This window comes from Dendronephthya gigantea, unplaced genomic scaffold (genome assembly GCF_004324835.1).
Source record: "Dendronephthya gigantea isolate DGI-Jeju-01 unplaced genomic scaffold, DenGig_1.0 000172F, whole genome shotgun sequence".
Taxonomy (NCBI): domain Eukaryota; kingdom Metazoa; phylum Cnidaria; class Anthozoa; order Malacalcyonacea; family Nephtheidae; genus Dendronephthya; species Dendronephthya gigantea.
Window position 1 is genome coordinate 195493 of NW_021163182.1, and position 21295 is coordinate 216787.

General features: G+C 37.0%; 1 protein-coding gene across 1 annotated transcript in view; it reads left to right on the forward strand.

The window, feature by feature from the left end:
• The first annotated feature begins 2022 nt into the window (after nucleotides 1–2022).
• Nucleotides 2023–21295, forward strand: part of LOC114538007 (telomerase reverse transcriptase-like) — a 40816-nt gene continuing 21543 nt past the window's right edge. The window contains exons 1-8 of the mRNA XM_028559119.1: nucleotides 2023–2577; nucleotides 4850–5154; nucleotides 5741–6243; nucleotides 7170–7470; nucleotides 8229–8520; nucleotides 9910–10275; nucleotides 10844–11059; nucleotides 11861–12029. Of these exons, the coding sequence (XP_028414920.1) occupies nucleotides 2106–2577; nucleotides 4850–5154; nucleotides 5741–6243; nucleotides 7170–7470; nucleotides 8229–8520; nucleotides 9910–10275; nucleotides 10844–11059; nucleotides 11861–12029 (2624 nt within the window). The 5' untranslated portion in view covers nucleotides 2023–2105. The remainder of the gene's footprint in view (nucleotides 2578–4849; nucleotides 5155–5740; nucleotides 6244–7169; nucleotides 7471–8228; nucleotides 8521–9909; nucleotides 10276–10843; nucleotides 11060–11860; nucleotides 12030–21295) is intronic.

Below are 21295 nucleotides of genomic sequence, written 5' to 3' on the forward strand. Positions count from 1 at the left end.
CAAATATAAGACTAATATAAATTTAAACTATTTGTACTAGGAGTTCTTATTAAAAGGAAAATTCCTGACGGATAGCCAAGCAAATATCTTCACTTCTGCATGCCTAATTCCAAAATGAATTTTATGAAGACAAGTCCTGAAATCTTTTAAAAAAAACTCTCAGTCTAAAGTTCAAAATCTTTCACCACCCGGCATACGAAGTAGAGGTCGCTCCAAATGTTATCTGGAGGAGACATATCGATCAGTTACGTGCTTCAGAGAACAAAAACAAGACCCAAGAGATGGAATCTGCATTTGCTAGTGATGCTCTGGGAGGGGAAAATGAAAACGAGGTGGTAGATGCATGTACAAGAGCAGGGAGGTCCTTCCTTAACCAAGCCAAAAAGCGGAGTGAGGTAGAACCACAGGAACAACGTTATCCTCTCAGACATCGGCAAGAACCGGTTAGACTAGGATTTGATAGTTAGACCGGACAGACGACTATATATATACATATATGTTTAAACTAGGTTGCGAATCTTTTCGGACACCAACTGTTAACAGTTGAATATTGATATTAGAGGGACAACATTTATTAGTGGGAGAGATGTAGTGTATGATCCAGCATGCATAGCAGGTCAAAAAGGGACCGACACGTGTTGACATTTAGCCTTTAAAGAGTATCGTAATGGCTGAAGTTTAGTTGTATTATTGACAAAAATTAAATCGAAAACACTACAGATAAGGTGAAATAAAAAACTCTCAGTCTAAAGTTCAAAGTCTTTCACAACCCGGCACTGATAGCGGAATTATTATTTAAAAGTCTTAAGTCGAAGAAATGTCAAAGTAAAATAAAAACTCTTGTCTTTTACCACCAGCCGCGGTGGCCGAGTTGGTTATCACAGTGGTTAGTCCATAGGCGGTGGTTCAAGTCCTTGCAGTGTAAAAAACAAAAGTTGCGAATTCTTATTTAATTTCAACGTCTCCATGCAAAGAAAGGTTTAAACGAAATAAAAGACTTTCGTCTCCTTTTTTCGTCTCTTCCCCCCCCCCTCCCCTTGCGTGAGTAGAATTAAAAAGTCGGGCTGCACGCAGGCTAACTACAGCTTTCACAGAAATAAAATGTACATAAAACCAATATTTTTTCGAGCTTCACGCTTATAATAATGCATTGGAGTTTATTTGCGTAATTTTTTTATTACGTAGTTTCAAAGTACAGTTGTTTTGCAATCATTATATATCAATTATATATTTCAAAATTTTGTTGCAAGATCCTTGCACTTGCCTAGGCATTTGTAATAAACATTTGCTCTATCCCTCAGTATGCATGTGCACGTGTATCAAGCGAAAATTTTAAGCTGAAGTTTGACAATTTTGGCCATAACAGAGTTAAGGCTATAACAAAGTTATATGAACTAGTATTTCTACATATAAGATTATTTTTGCTCTGTCAATAGTTCAGCTTTGGCTTTGGTCAGGTATTTCATTTTCACTCCTCAGTGGAAGAATGCTTGGTTTATATAACGTCAACCGCAATACAAACAAACATAATGTATGTATTGCCTGAACGCAGACTATTTTAGTGTAGTTTCATAGTATTGACATTGAAATTTTCGTGCAAAGCTTAAAATAAAAATGCCAAACAAATTAATGAAAGCAAATTTACGACTATAAGAATACAAACATGATAAATATATCCATTTCTTTGCCATACTTAAATATTTAATAACAGATGAAGTTCATAATATGCAAATTTGCAAAATGATCAACATCATTTACATGCAAACATTTTGGAATCAATATAGAAATGCCCTGTTATTTCCGAACAATAATTATGCAGTTGACAACATATAGCAAACCACACGCAGTTCTTCAGGGTTTTTCAGATGGGGTTTTTGTGTAGGGGGCTATGCCCCCGCCCCCTTGTGTGACGCATTTTATGGATCGCTCCATGATTGGCTGGATACCATCGTCACGTGATACCCGTCAGCATCGACCACGAGTTAATTTGGACACGAGGGAATCGGTTATCGGAGTCCGGAGATATTTTCCTTCGCTAGCAACGCTGTTTGCTGCCGAATTTTAAAGCTGTGATTAAAGTAACTTTTTTTAAATATATTTTTTTGATGGATGTGATCAAAAAGCAATATGCGACAACGTGCTCCCTGATGGACTTTGTGAAACTTCACATCGAGGAAATGCATATAAGCGAAGCCTTGCAGACGTTTATGTCGTCTAGCATTGTCGCTTGCGATGCAACAACAAATTTGCGCGTGGAGAAGTTTTGCACCAAAAAGGCAAGCACGATAGACGAGCTACTGTCCGTTCTTATCAGCTTGTCGACGGTGCAAGGCGAACCCCGAGACAACATGTTGACCATGGGGTATAAGCGTGGCACATACGTCCGACCTGTAGGTGCCCATCCATTCTACCAAAATAGCATGGCTGTCTTCGTTCAGTCGGCTATTTTTGAAGCGTTACACGAGCTCATTGGAAGCGATCTGATGCTCCACTTGATGAAGAATTTAAGTTTGTTCATCAAGGAAGGCTCGTGCTTCATGCAGGTCTCAGGCAAACCGATCAACGAAGTTCTAAAAGGTATGGAGTATTTTGCGTTTCTATTTTTAAATAAGAAACTATTGTTAGATAGATTGTAGCGAATTAAGATCGTTTCAAATGCAATACAATGATCAATACACTTGAATTTTGATGTAGGCTTTTATCAATACTCAATAGGCTTTGTTTAAAACAATGCGGAAGTGTTTTCTGGAGCATGAAAAGCCTGGTTTTCTTTTCTTTTATAACGGAAAAAACGTTTTGATTTAATAAACAGATGCAAAAGACTGCAGAAAGATTATTCTTTTTAAACTTATTTTGTCTTTCTTACCCTTATGTTATTCAAGCCTTGTGCTATTGTTAATGCTTGTGTTTTTGCCTTTTTTATCCATCCTCAAAGCAGCTTGAACAAAAGAAACACATTGTTTAAAACATACAAAATGTTGAAAAGAATCAGATTTTGTCAATTCTATAGCCAAATATTCAAGTTTAATACAAAATATGATCCAATGACACACCTGTAACCTGTCAAATGCTCTAATTGGGGTAATGGGGTTACCTTCCTCATCGAAAATCTCATTCAGTAATACTTTGTTCCCCATGCCCATGGTTCACAAGTGCTTGAATGCTTGCTATGTTTTTTTTATTAATAGATCTTTTATGCTTAATTTCCCAACAAATAGCCTTTCTTGTTATTATTATTCTCACTTCTCATTATGAATTGCCAGCCATACACTTCAAACAATGATATGATAGTAAAAACATTTTACTTGAATGGTTGATCATTTCAAAATGGAAAAGAAAATGATCTATTTATTGAACAACTGTGCTAAAATATTTCTATGTAAATAGTTTGATGTTCCATGAAAGTACATATTTATTATTTAATGCATAAGATGTAGGTTCAGTCATTCATAAGGTCTTATACTGATATCTTTAATATAGATGGGAGTATACTATTTTTAAACTTTGGTCTATTCACTGTTTGTGCTAAATGCCTTTCAAACAACTGGCATCTGACTGCTATTCAGAGCTGTCATCTGGAAAGGGTCAAACTTGACAAAAATAAATTAGGTTTTTTTAAGTTTGTCTCATAGAGTCATAGTCAGGTTCATATATGTCAGTTTGTGCTCAAATTGCTCAAGCCTGCTCAATGTAAATAACATTTTTGATATTGTGCAAATCACTGAGTTCTTGGCTAAGGAAGATGTTTTGAATTTCCCTTCACATTTGCCAAGCCCTGGGGCAAATTATTTCATCAACATCGAAGCATGTGAATATATACTATGTAGTTTTCAAAAATTCCTTTTGTTGGAAGTAATCAAAACAGTCTCTAAGGTAGTTTCATATTCTACTTGAATAAATCAGTTCAATTCCATGTATTTTCACAACAATTTTTTGTGCTTGGAATGGCAATGCAAGCTGTATTCTGGAAGGAAAGTTTAATGTTTATGCAAGCCAGGCAAGGTTGAATAAGCTGATTGACTTATGTACTGTAACTTCAAGATTTATGCAAGAAAAGAAGTGAAGGGATTTGCCACTAATGATTTTGGTATACATTAAAATCAGTTTTGTCAAAGAAAATATTTTGTGACTTTAATTACAGTCTTGCTTCATGTATTTTGTTAATGGTGCATGTGATAGATGCGTTTGCATTTGCAATAATAATATTTTCCAAACTTCAGCTAGTTGCTGCAAATTAATAGACCTATCTTTTCTGGAATGATATGATCAGCTTATTTAGCAATATCACTTGATGATTACCACACTGGTGTACTCCATTATTATCCAAACAGTATATATAGGTCAACTTTCTAACAGCTGGGGTGCATCCAGTGTAGAAATTCTAGTTTGGAAATATTGGTGAATTTTATGCACTATAAGATCTGACTGGAAGTTTTCAAAAATTTGCAACGACATTTTCCTCTGGTAGGAATCAACCTGGTGCCCTGGGATTCTGGTGCAGTGCTCTATATATTTTAAACATGTTTTTACTCATGTATATATAATCAACGCATGTGTGTATAATCAAGTTCTTGTATATATAATCAAAACATGTGTGTATATTTAATAGGATCACCCATGCCATTAACCATTGACTATTGTCGAAATTCGAACTGTCGTTTTAATCCTAGCTTTGATATTATTAAGTTTAATGAACTCTGAATTTCTAGGGGACAGTATTATAAAACATCTTCATATTTTTTGAAAATTTGTCTAAAATTCCTGTTCACCTACTTACCTGTAAACACTTTCTATGTATTTATTACAAGAATTGTTCTCTCAATAAAAAAATTACCCTCTATTTCAACAGATGTGAAGAAACCTTCCATAGATGGGAAAGAGTTGGTGAGCCGCAAAATAACTGGTGTTGTTGGCCATGATAAACGTTGGTGTTTTCCAGTGGACCATGTTATGGAAAAGTCGCCATGTAGCACCATTGGGGCCCGTGCTTTGATGAAGGAGATATTCACCAGTGACCAAACATCAAAATACCTTGAAGAGTCGATTGAAGATTTTGTGTTGTTCCTGCGAAGACACAAGTCCTGCCCATATAAGAAGCTGTTAGTTAACATTTGCCCAGAATCCAAGAGCCTTGAAAGTGTTCCATTCCATCAGGTAATTTTTAAAATGTGTGTGTAGACTTTTCAGGAATAGATCCTTATGGTAGGGGGGGAGGTTGCTAGGCATAGGTTGTGCTACAGCTGTTGGGAATGTTAGGTGCCACATATATAGTCAGGCTGTAGGCACTGATTTTTGTACACCCCCTGTAATTTGAACTGATACCTAAAATTGAACCCACGCCCCCTCTAGTCTAGGCTATGGGGTTGCACCCCTCTTACCAGTAAGTTTATCACCATATAACCAGGTTTTACAGAGAAATATAGGCCACACGTGCCTTCTTTCTGTGGACACTGTTTTCTCTCATATTTTCCTAGGACCTTCATAATTTTGCCCTTTCAAACACCCCCTCCTCCAGCCCTTGCTTATAACCTGTTTACATTTTGCTCGAAGCCTTATGGGAGAGGGGGGGGGACCCCATTCATTACAATCCAATCACTTCGTGTACCATCAGACTTTTCTTGCACTGGAGGGCCCAGTGGCTACCAGTAAAAGTGGTTCACTTCACCCTTGGCCAACACAGATCTTTAATGCTATAATATCCAATGTGTGCATGAGGGACAAAAATTTCTATTGCTCTTAGTTGAAACTCTTCACTCGTGCTGTGTTGAAACGGGCTGTACCGATGAAGCTGTGGGGCTGTCGAAAAAACCTGAGCGCCTTTGATTCCAGCGTCGAGCGATATTTGTCCTTGCGGAAAGGTGAAAACATGTCTGTTCATAACGTGATGAATGGAATTCGTGTCAGCGAATGTGGCTTTGTCAAGCTGCCCGCCCGTAAAACTGGTCACCGCATCCCACAGTCATTGTCCCTCAAACGCGAGAATTTAGTAAGGAAATTCTTCGTGTGGTTAATGAACTGCTATGTCGTGCCCTTGTTGAGAAATTGCTTCACGATCACCGAGTCTGTGCCTACGCGTAATCGCCTTCTCTATTACCGAAGAGGCGATTGGGACAACGCCCAAACTAGCGCTGTTCAGGAGTTGAGAAAAACTATGCTGCTACCTCTGCCCCAGACTGAGGCTGAAAAGCGTGTCGCATCGAGAAGGAGCCTCAAGGCGCCTTTGCGTTTTATTCCTAAGGCAAGGTGAGCATTGGTTCGTTTTTAATGTTGATATAGCTACGGCTGATTTATTAAAGGCTGATTCGATAACTGAAGCCTTACAATATCGTCATTTATATAGCATTTTACCGACTTAAAATAAATTGCAGAATTGTCTACACTTCAAATCTCAGGCACTTGCCAAGCATGCGCACTAAAAAAGTGAGTACACTAGTACCAGCTCTGTATGTATCTAGTATTTACTCTGCTATACACGCCTAAAAACTCTGAGCCTGCGGTTTATCAGCATGGAGCAATGTTGTGCTGCCATTATTGTTCACACTTGTCAACAACATGGAACAATATTGTTGGAAATGAATCTAGTGTGACAATATGTTCGATGTTGATAACAACTCCGATCAATGTGGGCAGCACAACACAGTTCATATCAATATTGCATCAACCTGGTCGTTTAGTGGTCTTCGTCTTGTGATGAATTCCCTGGTACTTTATGTATATTCACTATATAGTGGTCTACGCCCTGTGATGAACTCTCTCATACTTCATGTACATTTACTATAGTGGTCTTCGCCCTGTGACGAACTCTCTCATACACGCGTAAAAACGCTCAGGTTGATGCAAGTTGATATAAACAGGATGGAGCAATGTTGTGCTCCCCATATTGTTCAGAGTTGTTATCAACATTGAACAGTATTGTTGACACTGAATCGGGTGTAACAATATTGTCCAATGTTGATAACAACTCTGAACAATGTCGGCAGCACAGCATTGCTCCATCCTGTTTATATCAACTTGCATCAACCTGAGCGTTTTTAGGCGTGTACTTTATTTACATTTATTATAGTGGTGTACGCCCTATATTGAACTCCCTCGTACTTCATGTACATTTATACTATAGTGATGAACGCCCTGTGATGAACTTTCTCATGCTTCATGTACATTTACTATAGTGGTGTACGCCCTGTGATGAACATGACAGCGAAGGTGAATCCTCCTGAAGGATATCCTCACGAGGAGCGTTCAGTAAACCAGATGCTGACTTTCGTCGATAGTGTGCTCACGTACGAATGTCGACGATGCCCGGAACTGTTGGGCGGCTGCATGATGGATTATGGCGAGATCTTCAGGAAGCTCTCAGCATTCAAGGAATCACATCGTTCCGAGCAAAGACCATTGATTGTCGTACGCTTGGATTTCTCCAAGTGCTATGATAGGTTTGACCAGAAGAAAATGATGGAGATCCTCAAGGAGGTATGCCGGTCAAACATTCCTAACGCCTGTTTACAGTTGCGATTTTCGTCTTTTGATAGATGTGTCTGAGTATTCGTAACTAATTACTCGTTCACATCTATCAAAAAAAGAAAATCAGGCATGGCAGCAAAACTGGTAAGTGTGAATGAACCTAAATTACAGCATTGTCGTGCGATTTCACGAATTTCCAAAACACCAAACCTGCCTCTAAAAGATGATTTTGAAAATTTACGATATTTTGTGTGTACTAATAAAAAAATTAGTGGAAATTTTGTAATTTCCTATGAAATTTCTATTTCCAGCAGGTGAACTTTGTGATGACTGGAGCGATAACTGCCGGTCACTTGGATGCACTTTTCAAGCTTAATTGAAGACCAGTTCTATTTTGTTATTGTCCGCGCGATTGTGATCCGACAATTGAAATGAACAGGATCTGGTTCCTGAACTCGTCTTCAAAGATGACGGCCGTGTTATTGTTCCAGTTTACACAGAGTTTGTTGTAAAGGGGGTTTTCCACTACGAAGAATTTTTCGACCGAATGAAATTTTTCGTCTGATATTCTTTTCAATCAAGAGAATTCAACCGTAGCGGATTCCCTTCACCGGTCAAAATTGAAAAGAAAATTGAGCGAAAAATTTCGCCTAGTAGAAAACCGCCTTAACACCTCGATGAACTTGGCATTTTGTGAACGCGTGATTACCAGGCTGTTAAAAAAACACGCAGTTTAAGTAATATACATGTTTGTTATCACTGTGTAGGTTATCAAGGAAGATGAATACAACATCCGCAAGTTTATTGAAATGAAAACGAATCTGAACAACAACATCGTCTATAAGCACAAGAAGCCAGCCGCTCCAATAGAAGATAACAGATCTTTCCCAGTTTTCCTGAAGGAAAAGATATCCGATGAGAAAATGAAGAACACTGTGGCCGTCGACAAAATGTTCTATAACAGCGTCCCCCGCGCTAAAATAATCGAAGATCTTTGGAAACACATCAGGGGGAATATTGTACAACTGTCAAGTTCCCAATATTTTCTGCAGAAATGTGGTGAGTTTTCAATGCTTTTCTTATCTGGGATGGATATCCAGGGATGTTTTGTAGTGGGGGTAGGAAATCAGCTGCCCTGGGCATAGGGCATAGGGTATAAAACCACAAGCTGCCAGAAATATTAGAATGCATGTTTTAGAATGCTTAGATTAGGGAGCTTTAGCAGTGACTACGAGTACGAGTACGAGATTCGTCATTCTCGCGCGTTGTTTGCTTACGCCATCAGCCAAAACTCGTAGTCGTTGGGCTTTTGAGTACGAAATTTATCAAAAAACTCGTACTCGAAAGCCCAACGACTACGAGTTTTGACTCATGGCGTAAGCAAACAACGCGCGAGAATGACGAATCTCGTACTCGTAGTCGTACTCGTAGTCACTGCTAAAGCTCCCTATTGTGAATATAAGGTGCTACATAGATTCTCAAGGCTTCAAAAAGACTTCAAAGAGTCTGATGTTTTAATTTGAGATGCATGAAAAAGATGCTTGGACTTACCCGTCCTGAAATTACGGTGGATTCAAAGTTGAAGAAAATTCACCCAGACTATTGCGTCGTGCATATCAGAGATATATTTATGAAATAACATGTATTTTACGTGTGTTCTGATTGGTCGAAGCCTGTGTTTGGATCAGGCCATCTAAACACGGAAATATAATCAAGGAAATCAAGCTTAGAACACTACCTTGTTGTTGTTGTTGTTGTTGTGTTATAAAACAATTACTTAATGGTTTCCCGTGTTTTCATAGCCCGGGGGAGGTTGTATAATAGACTAAATCACTTTTAACTGTGGTTAAGGATAGAATTGGTCAATCAGAGTCGTGCATTTCTGAGTTAACTAGGATTTAACTATGCGAAATGTAGTTTAGGGGCTGTTTACATGAGCCCGGTTACCGGAGATTCAACGAAGCGTGAGATGATTTTGAGGTATTGAAATAAGAAGATAACATGATCCTGGCAGTCATATAATCACCACAACAATAGAATGTGCTTGTTTGGTGTCATAAAGACTTATTTCAGTACTTCAATGTCCTCTCATGCTTCGTTGAATCTCGGGTAACCGGGCTCATGCAAACAGCCCCTAAAAGATTACAATACAACGAGCCCCAGATCCAAAAACTTGGGAATGTTGCGTGTTTCGCGCGCTTTTCGTAACTCTCGCAACATTCCCGCGTGTTTGGATCAGGCCATCCAAACACGGACACCATAAAGTAATTGTTTAATCCAAAATGGCGAACGCTGGACTTGTTGTTGTTAAAAATTTGTGAAGTGATTTAGTAATCACAAACAAGACAAAATCTTTACTTCCATTTAAGTTCATGTTGTATGGCAACGGGAAGTTCAAGTAAAACTGAATGTCTAATCCATCAGAATATCTGCTCAATTTTATTCCAGGTATAGCGCAGGGTTCAAAGATTGCGCCCACTTTGTGTCATCTTTACTTGGGTCATATGGAGCGCACAAAAGTCCCGGATGTCTTCTCGGACCCCGACACTCTTCTGATGCGCTGGATCGACGACCCTCTCCTGTTGACGTACGACCAGCAGTTAGCGAAGCGCTACCTCACGGCGATGCTCGAGGAGGATCCGATCTACAAGTGCAAGATCAACGTAGAAAAATGTCTTGTAAATTTTGACGCGGTCACGTCGACTGGTGAGCCAATCAAGAAACTATCTGATGAAGAAACATCGATACCATGGTGTAGTCTCTTTATAAACATCGCTACTTTTGATGTGCGATTCGATTACTCTCGCTGTGAAAGTAAGTGGTGAAAGTTAATAAGTCATGCAGATCTAGTTTTAAACGTATCCGGTGAAATATATGATCCTCTCTAAGTCATTCAATTTGATAAAAGTGTATAAAATAAGTCAGACCTAGTTGGATAGGGTATGCGATGAAATATACGAGCTTCTCTAAGGACTGCTTTCAAATGTCGCGTTTTAGGAACGTAGTCGTACACGCCCTAAGAAGCTTAAAACCTTCTAAGTTGTTGTAACTTCATTTTTTGCGAGGAAAATCACGCGAAATCATCAAAAGAATCCAACCCTGTGCATCTATTCAATCGTTGATTTTATAAGTATGGTTTAAATTATTTTAAACTTTTACGTGCGTATACGTACAGGTACTTAAAAAAAGTGAATATACATTGATAAATGTGTATAAAATAAGTCAGCCTGTCCTTGCTATCAACGCATGAGAAACAACATTTCTAGCTGAAGCCTACAATGCATTGTCAAATAAATAGTTATAAGAGGCCAGAGGGAACTCTTGTGTGAATTATTGTTTGAAGATTATTTGTTTGTTATAAAATGACGCTTTTTCTATATAGGTTTCGAAGACATAAAAAACAGTTTAAAATATGACACGTCCAGGAAGCCAGGAGAAAACATGTTCAAGTGTTTGAAGTTTGCCTTACAAACGAAACTTCACCAATTATTCCTTGATCCTAAAATCAATTGCGTACGAACAATTGAAACGAATGTCCGTGAATGCTTCACATATTTTATCAGAAGAATGGATGCAATGGTGTCGGAATTACCACCAGGTAGGTCGTGGGTTTTTTTGGGAACCAGTATTTAGAGTAGACATTAAATTGTGAAGTTCAATCTTGGTCATGCGAAATGGGGAGGAATTTTTTAACGTTTGAAATAATCACTATCCTCTGGATAACTGTGTCCTTCTTTCAAACAAGCAGCCCTTGATGTTCGAATATCCATTTTGACCATTAGTGACTCCACTTATTCACATTTATCAAGAGGTCGAATGTATTTTCTGTTGCCTTTAAGAGATAGTGAAATATGATAAAGACCTCTTTTGAGAGTATCCATTTTAGGCATCAGTAACTTATCCACTAAAGACCATGTTACACGATTTTTCTTGCATCTTGCAATGCAATTCTACTTTTGGGAGATGTATATTTGGGAACAATGAAACTTTTGCCTTTTTGTACACTTCGTGCACTTTACTTCCGCAAGACTCTTCACTGATTTACATCTTTTAGAAGTAGAATTATTACATTGCAAATTAGAAGAAAAATTGCACCGTGTAACATGGCCTTAACTTATTCAGTAACTTATTCACATCTATCTTGAGGCTCGAATATACTTTATTGCGAAAATCCCGTTTACACTTCCGATTTTTGCTGCTATTTTCTTTTTTCGATAGATGTGGACGAGTGAATTAGTTGCGGATGTTCAAATTAGAGCTCTTATACATCTGAGCATTCGTAACTATCCACTCGTTCACATCTACCAAAAGAAGAAAAGCGGACATAAAATCCTTAAGAGATAGTTGCTAGAGATAAGAGACATGGAGACCTCTTGACAGTATCCATTTGTATATTTAGCGACTCAGGCCCATCGTAACCCGGAGTTTTTCCTGAGAAGCATGGATGAGATTTTTGAGACATATTACCAGCTGGCGAGCAGATTCTTACCCCACGACATTACTCTAAAGAAAGTGCATTCCTTGTTCTATCAAGCTGTCCTGGAATTCATCAAACGGAAGACTGTGAGGTATGGTCGACTGATTGATATGGTTAAGGGTAAGCTGAAAAGATTATGATTGTTCTGTTTTGTACGATCGGGTTGAGGTAACCTGCTGACTTCATTGTGTGATGAATCGAAATGTTGCTTTCACAAAGCAAATACAAATATAGAGCAGATATATAGAAGTATTGCTTCCCAAAAATCGTCCACTACAGTCTGCTTCATCCGTATATGAATCTTCAGGTGGTTTCATCCGTATAGGAATTCCTTTACGGATGAAACAGAATGTAGTGGACGATTTTCGGTTAGCAATACTTGTATATATGCTTCTATATATAAAGCTATTAAAAAATGACAGACCAACCTTTGTACCTTCGCACTATGTGTTGAACTGTCAACATCTGAAAACAATCTTTTTCTCGTTGAGAAAAGGACTATGCAAAAATAAAAAATAGCAACTTATTAACGTTATTTAAGGTCTTTCGGATTGTCTGTAAATGAGATAATATCTGAGCCGGTGCGGAGCACTGTGTGAGGGTACTAATTCTGCCCGGAGATTAGGGATTATACCCGGAACCCGGGAGAACATAGCGGAATCCAAAGTTGTCCAAATTTTATGTAATGGACGTTGGACGTTCAATGGTCGTGATACATGTGCGCACGCGCAAAATTTGAACGAGTAAAGATTGGTAATTAACACACTAACTGTATCGATGAAAAACGTGATTTTAATTGTCATTTTGCAAACTATTTCTTTCAAAAAAATGTTTCGTAAACAGGATATGAAATGTGGAATCAAATAAAATTTAAATATTCAACGAGACTTACCTGTAAGGTGAAGTTGGATTTTAATTCTACAAGTCATCAGGCAGGGAGTGAAGGAGTTGTACGATCGGAATTGATACGAGATAGTGCCAACTATCCACCGAGAACCAAACTTCGTTGCCGAGCTTTTCGCTCCACTATAATTTATTTATTCATTGATGCATGATTTTCGGGAGGGTGTACAACTCCTTCACTCCCTGGCTGATGACTTGTAGAATTTAAATCCAACTTCACCTTATTGAATTTTTAACTTCTACTGCGATCGGAATTGATACGAGATTTCAAAGCTCCCAGGGAGCAAAATCATAGACTAAGACCCTGTTTAAGCTAGAACGAAAGTTTCCGGATTTGTAAAATTATCCGGATTCATTGTTACACACATGTATCGGATTCGTCAGGTGTTTACACTACACTTTAGTTGTCTCTGTATGCGGATTTGTCCGTTTACACTCACATTACTTGTTCTTGGAGAATTGTTTGGTCGTCACGTTTTTCTAACAACGAAAATGACATTACAGAAATTCATTCCTCTAAATAATTATATGCTAAAATATAATAAACTTTTAATTCCAACAATCACTTGAAAAATAAGAATAACTATGTCTATAACCAAATTATTCGACCAAAAAATCATTTTGGAAATATGACGTAATGTCAGTTTGGTGGATAGAAAATTATTCGAACACGCGATCGACTCATCGACAGGCCAAGCATCAAGATATGGCTGCGAAAAAGAAAGTTAGAACTCAATCTGTTCGATATAAATTCGATAAAAACGAACAGCAAAACAATTTGATTTGGTCTGATGATGAAGTTGAGATTCTTCTCGGTGTTGTGCAAGCATATGCTTCGGGAAAAGAATTCGAAGGCGTTGAATGGGAGAGTGTTAAGAGCAAGTACGAAGACATCAGATTAGCATTCGTTAGCCTCTATGATCAGAAAGAGCTTAAAGAACATGATACCAATTTATTTACACGAGAAAGAATTGCTAGCAAAGTCAAGGACTTGAGAAAGAAATATAAAAAAGCTGTAGACTCGGGAAGGCGAAGCGGTGGTGGCCGAACAGTGGCAACTTTCTACGACATTTGCAACAGTATTTGGAGTGGAAGCCCAGCCACAACAAGTCTGGAACATGGAGTTGACAGTACTGAAGGTTTTAAAGCTGAACCTAGTTGTGGTGGTGAGAAAGGTGCTGATGGGCAGATCTCTTTACAAGATTTGAAGTCACCTGTGGACAAACAAGTTGCAGAACAACAGTTGATGGGTGGGCAAGAACATATTTCTCTTCAAGAAACTTCTAAAAATTATATTGATGCAAATGATGAAATTCAAGTTGAAGAGGCAAATGTTAATAGTTCTGGCAGGAAAAGTTTCATTGAACACATTAAAGACAAACGTAACTCAAAGTTGTCTAAAACAAAATCTAATGAAAACCAGCAGCTAGCAGTAATGAAAGAGGACTTAGCATTGAAAAAAACTATGATGACAGAAATGAAGAAAATGGATGAAGAGCATAATAAAACTTTGAACAAGTTTGCCAACACCATGGAGAATCTTAGTCAAGCTGTACTGACTGCCCTTGTTAGTAGGCAAGTCATAAATCCATTGCAGAACCAGCTATTGCAACACCAGCCATTGCAGCATCAGCCTTTGCAACACCAGTCCTTGCAACACCAGTATATACACAACATTGGAAAGCCGGCCATAGGTATGCAACCACAGGAAAGGCATGCAAGTGAAAGCACTGTTATGCAACCACATGGAAGCAGAGCAAGTGAAAGTACATCACAACAATCTAATGTTTTTGGTGCTACTAATTCTGTATATAGCATTGCCGAGGATGAGGAAGACTATACTTTTACATAATTTCTTGGCTAAAACAAATTCAGTGAGCAAGGGATTTTATGTTAAAAATGTTAAGGAATAGTTTTATTCACATTTTGTTATATTTATTTTGGGTTAAAAACAAATGTTAGTCATAACAGTTTCACATTTTATGTAAGGATACATAATTTCTTTACATAATTTCTTAGCTAAAACAAATTTAGTGAGCAAGGGATTTTATGTTAAAAATGTTAAGGAATAGTTTTATTCACATTTTTGTTATATTTATTTTGGGTTAAAAACAAATGTTAGTCATAACAGTTTCACATTTTATGTAAGGATACATAATTTCTTTACATAATTTCTTGGCTAAAACAAATTTAGTGAGCAAGGGATTTTGTGTTAAAAATGTTAAGGAATAGTTTTATTCACATTTTGTTATATTTATTTTGGGTTAAAAACAAATGTTAGTCATAGCATTTATGTTTAAAGAAATTGAAAGTGTAATAATTAAAGTTATTCATATTAACATTTGCTGCTTAAATTGGCATGCATGATGATGAATTCAACATTTAACAAACTATGCCACCATATGAAAACATATGCATGGCACCTTTAACCACAACAAAAATTCTCTGATATGTATTCTTTTTGTGCCTGGTTGTGAACATTTTACCAGTTTGAATGTTAAACAAATAATTTCAACCAAAGGGATTCTTTGTTAATGCTCAAATGCTAAGGATGAAAAACTGATTTCACAATAAAAATGTGAATTAAGGTTTAACTTTGTCATGATATTTATTAAGCCACAAAGCTATACCTGAGCATTGGATATAGGGGCATTGAGAATATAAACAACATTGAAAGAGGCAATTAAGATAAAATTTAGGAATACTTTTAATGATATGATGGGGGGGGGGGGGCAGTAATCCAGTAAAAAACTTGGAAAGACAGCTAATGCAACTAATCAGTACACTTAGTATTCATTAATTGTGATATAATGGATGATGAAAAACAGTAAGATTTAGGACTTGCATTGTCCTGCAACACACACACACACATTAGTCATGTTCCTTTTTACTACCATTACAATGCCTGTTTCTCTTGTAATAATAAGTCACTTTCCCTGATTGATCTGAAAAGATTAATTTTCTTTATCTGTAAAATTATATAACCTTAATCAAAGTATTTCACATAAATTTGTCTGATACTCTTTCCAGCTGTTTCATCGATGGCTGTTCCATAACTTGGGTGGACTGTAGAAGGCTGAAATTCTTTATCATACCTGCATTCATCTCTTACTGCATCTTCAGTAACAGTCTCACCATGCACTTCACAAAAATTGTGAAGTACAAAGCAAGAAACAACAGCACTTGGAAGATTTCTAGAAATATCCATCGACCTCTTCAAAGCTCCCCACCTAGCTTTTAATCGTCCAAATGAACATTCAATAACCATTCTCGCTGAGGATAATTTATATCCAAAGAACTGTTCACTAGGTGTAGTGCCACCACCAGCAAATTCTTTAAGAAGAAATGGAAGTAATGGATATGCAGGGTCGCCTAGTATGCATATAGGTACTGCATCCTCCCCATCTACAATTGTTTTGTAACAAGGGGGAATTGTACCATCTCTGAACTTTGTATTTAGGCTTGAATTCCTAAAAATCCGGGCGTCGTGTACACTTCCAGGCCATTTGCACACCACATCAATAAACCGATATCTGTAGTCACATGTACCTTACGAAAATATTCTATAGAATATTCTATTGAAATATTCTATAGAATATCCTATAGAGTATTCTAAAAGATTTTGGCACTAATTCTATAGAATATTCTATAGGATATTCTATGGAACATTCAATAGAAGATTCTATAGAAGATGCTATAGAAGATGCTATAGAAGATGCTATAGAAGATTCTATAGAAGATCCTATAGAAGATTCTATAGAAGATGCTATAGAATGCTATAGGATATGCTGCATACAGTAGCATATTCTACAGAACATGCAATATTACACAATTAAGATGTGCTATTCACTCTTCTGTGCAATATTACCAATATATTATGTCTAGCCATGAGAAAACATCAATGATGAAAATCACTTCAAGAATAAAAAGATATATATTAGAAATATTGGCATATATGTATCAGTACATCAAAAGTTGTGCAACATTGAATACTTTTGTTTGTAATGTATTTTGGTAATATTAATTATTGTCTATTATTCTATATTTTGGATATTTTTAAAGTGTTTGTCTGACCAGTAGCTCAGTTCATTATTTTTCGCAGGACTTCTTTTTAGCATTTTCTTAGCATTACTTGTCACACGTACTTTAGATGCAGGACAACCATATCTTTTTGAAGTATACTCTACATTAAGGAATATGATTGAAAAATTATTTAAAAATGCAGGACTTGTCTTACCATGCTGTGAGTGATGAAATAGTATACAATATATATTTAGCTAACTGAAATAAGTTATCAGCTTACCACATATGCCATTGACTTTTTCCTTGTCAAGTTGTGGCTTGGCATCCTTCTCCTTTAATGCATTGGAGATCTTTCCTGTCATGGAGTGTGTGGACAGAACCTCCCGGCTCCACAATATACCCATAATATTGAGTACACAAAATCCTTTAAAATTAATTGCCTTTTCCTTTTAAAACCTTCTGTTGAGTCTTTGTTATTGAGACACTGGGACATAAGGGCACCTACAAATATAATTATACCATTTTGACCTTTGGTTTATAGTATGATGTTTGGACATAAGCAAATCTGCAAATTTAATAGTAAATGCAAAATTAAACACTTGAGACATTATATTCACTCTTAGAATGATATATTAAAAATTAAGTATTCTATATACAATATAAAGGGTATAGAGAATATTTGTTAATTGCCTGCACAAACATATAGGCTATAGCATATAACTACAAACACACTCACCACTTAATTCCAATACTTTAGCTTCACATGTTATTGTTGAAATTGTAGATGGGTCAATGGAACCTTTCAGAAATTTTCTGATGGCCTTGACACAATTTCTTTCTCACGATCCTAGTCTATAGTCATGTACCATTCACAAAATTATCCGAATCTTCTGATTCTTCTCACATAATCCAGCGCGTTTCACCAACCTTCTATACTCCTCATCGACAAATTCAAGTACTGCGTTTTATGTTCAAATACGAAAGAAAAACTCGCTAAATTCTACCAGTATCAGTTATAAAACGTTGAACGAATGACAAAGACGCGCTCACAATTTGAAAATAATGCGTTATGCGTGTCAGTTACACAAGTCCCACATAACTTTGCGGCCTTGTTTGGGCAAAACGCCCGCCATCTAACCTGCAAACAGGCATATTATGAAACAGATATGTCTAAAATACTTGTGATTTGTCTTTACAAAACGAATGATTTTTGCGGAAAATTTTAGCATTAAGATTTAAAAAGTATGTCGAGAGGACCTCACACAAAATACGAATATGATGCTGTTCAACTTTTGTGTTTCTAGACAGATGAAAACACATTTCGTGTACTAAAATTGCTATATTTTAAATTGCCTTAATTTTTACATAAAGTCACATTCTGTATAACATTTTATAGATTATTGTGTACAGCATGTTCTATAGAATATATCATTCACAATAGAATATTCTATAGGATCTGTAAATTCTATAGAATATGGCAATGGAATATGCTATAGGATAAGAAGTCCTATAGAATATTCTATAGGATCTGTAAATTCTATAGAATATGGCAATGGAATATTCTATAGGATAAGAAGTCCTATAGAATATTCTATAGGATTTAGAATATGCTATAGCATATTCTATAGGATTCTATAGAACATTTACGTACGTACCTTGAACATTAAGTGATATATATCCCTTCCTGTTGATATAATCACTAGCATTGTCACTTGGCTCTTTTATCGGAATGTGGGTACCATCTATGGCCCCAATAAATTGTGGGAAACCATGGTAATCATAAAAGTTTTTGACCAGTTCATTTAAATCTTTCTCAGCAGTTGGTATTAAAATGTACTTTGGTCCAAGAAAATCAGTAATTGCAACACAAACACTTCTCACAGTCTTGGATACAGACGACCTAGCTACTCCAAATGCATTGGCCACCTTTCTATATCTGCCTTCATCAGACAAATAGTACAAAGTTATGCCTACTTGCATTTCAACAGATAATGGATGTCTCATTCGTGTTGTTTCTCTTTCAATGAAGGGTCGAAGCTCATCGCATAGTAGCATAAAGTTTGCTCGAGACATTCTAAAGTTTCTTTTCCACTCATTTTCCGGGGATACTCGGTTAAGCAAGTTTTCCCACCATATGCTTGTGCGTCCTGGATTTATCCAACATCGACGTGGCGTTCGCTTACGTATTTTTTTGGAACTCTGTACTATAGAGCTCATAACGATGTTTTGAAGCGTTTTGCGTTTTCTTTTGTATGTATCGATAGCCAGCATTATATATATCATATTAGTTTGTAGAATATTAAGTAAAAGGGCAACATCTTCAACATCAGTATCCGCCATATTGAATTTCTTCGGATTTGTCGTGCAAAGCGTTTACACAAGAAAATTTTCCGGATTCAAATGTTTCTGGATACGAAGTTTCCACAAACTTTTACGGATTCAAAGTTTCCGGATACGGCTTAAAACCGAGTACATTTTCTATCGGATTCGTTGCTGCGTGTGTAAACAGCAACATGAATCCGGTACTAAAACATCCCGCTTTCGTGATGAATCCGGAAACTTTCGCTCTAGTGTAAACGGGGTCTAAGTAAGTACAAATTGTGTAAAAACACAACATTTATTGATTATAGACTATTTAGTAACACTGAGCCAAAATTGAAGGAGGATTGTTCAATCTCCTTGTGATAATAAGTTTGAAATGTCCTTTCATTTGACACCAGCCAACTGCTTTAAGAATCGAAATGATGTCAACGTTATTAGATGCCAGATGAGAGGTGGAGGCTGCTCTTGTGCTGTGTGCTTTACGTTTTTGAGTATTCACCCCTGCATTTCTTAAGAATTCTTTGCACCAACGACCAATTGTCTCTGTAGATACAGGTCCGTGGGGTTTGCAACTGTTTACAATTTGGTTTACGTTTCTTTTCGGTCTGATTTAAATATTCTGTAATGTGTTGTACACTTGTGTTACACACAGTCTTTTGTCACAGCCTCGTATCCAGGCGCATTTTATGAAAAGCATAAAGGCTGCCTTCAGCGTAATATAGAGATCTGCAGCTAAGATGTGCGAGCGCGCAGGGGTGCTTGGGGAGGACGCGGCAAATGAAGCGCCTGGCAGAATGGGCAACAAATACGGCGGAAGATTTATTCATATTCATAGTGCATAATACTGTAGATGCAAATGAGCAAATAACCGTACTCGATGAAATTGAAAGGCCTATCCACCGAGCGATACATTTGGGAAAGATTTTTTGTCCAAATGATCACTGCGTCGATAGCAGCGGTGTTATTCATCATTTTCGAATATTAAGGCACAAACAGGAATTTACGAGCGATGAAAGAAGAGAATCTACTCGAATATGCAATGATTTACATCAGATTTTATAGGTTGCACCTATCTTCATCTGTTTGACTTCTTTATTAATTCGTTTTTCTGGGGGGGGGGGGGGTATGTTATCGTAACACCTCCAGAAACATTAAGCAGTTTGACTTTGACCTGGTACGTTTTTATCAATGCTGAGTTTAATTTGATTGTTTCGTTGCAATTACACATTATGGTCTTTTGCAAGTTCATTAGCCAGTTCAATGTTTCCATCATCTAATGCAGTAATAGGCCGTTGTTTTTCTCAAGTGCTTTACCGAAATATTATGTCACATCGTACTTTAAGCTGTCTACCCTAAAATGGCATTTCCAGAGTATGTTTTAAATCTTTAATTTTTGAGAGAAAAAATTGCCTGAAATGAATGAAAGTTGTTTTTTTTACAAAGAACAGGTCTTAAGACATACAAAAAATATATTTCATAAACTTTGCAAATATCAGGGGGGGGTGTACTGCCCCCGAAAGCCAGATAACTTGAATATTCTAGTCTGTTTAAAATGCTAAAACTCAGAGCCAATTTAAAATACTAGCATGAAGTTTGGCATACATATACAACATCTATCAAACTTATCTTTTTGATTAGACACTGCGTTACGATGGTAATCTTCCTGTGATTTTAGGACTAACTCGCCCTTTTTCATTGTCATGACGCGTCCATTGTCAACGTGGCTGTAATATTTACGAATTCAAGGCTAAAAAAACCAGGTTGAATTAACAGATTTCTAACACTGAGCTAATATATCCTATGTCTTAAATATGTTTTCTTACCTGACACTTTTCCATACAAATCAAACAACATCTCGGCCACTCTTTAAGTCGTTCTCCTCTTTCACCGCTTTCCACTTATGGAAAGTTTTGAAGAGGCAAACCTTTGTAGTATTTCTCGTTGCGAAATACTCTTTCCTCTTTGATGTTTTCTTTTTTCACCGGCAGAAAACTCGAAGATTGAACTCGAAGGTTGTAACTCCTGTAAGTCCGCCATCTTACTCGAGTAAGAAGAAGACTGTGATTGGGTCAATGTTTTTCGTCTTTCATAGTGTCCTCCTTTGTAGGC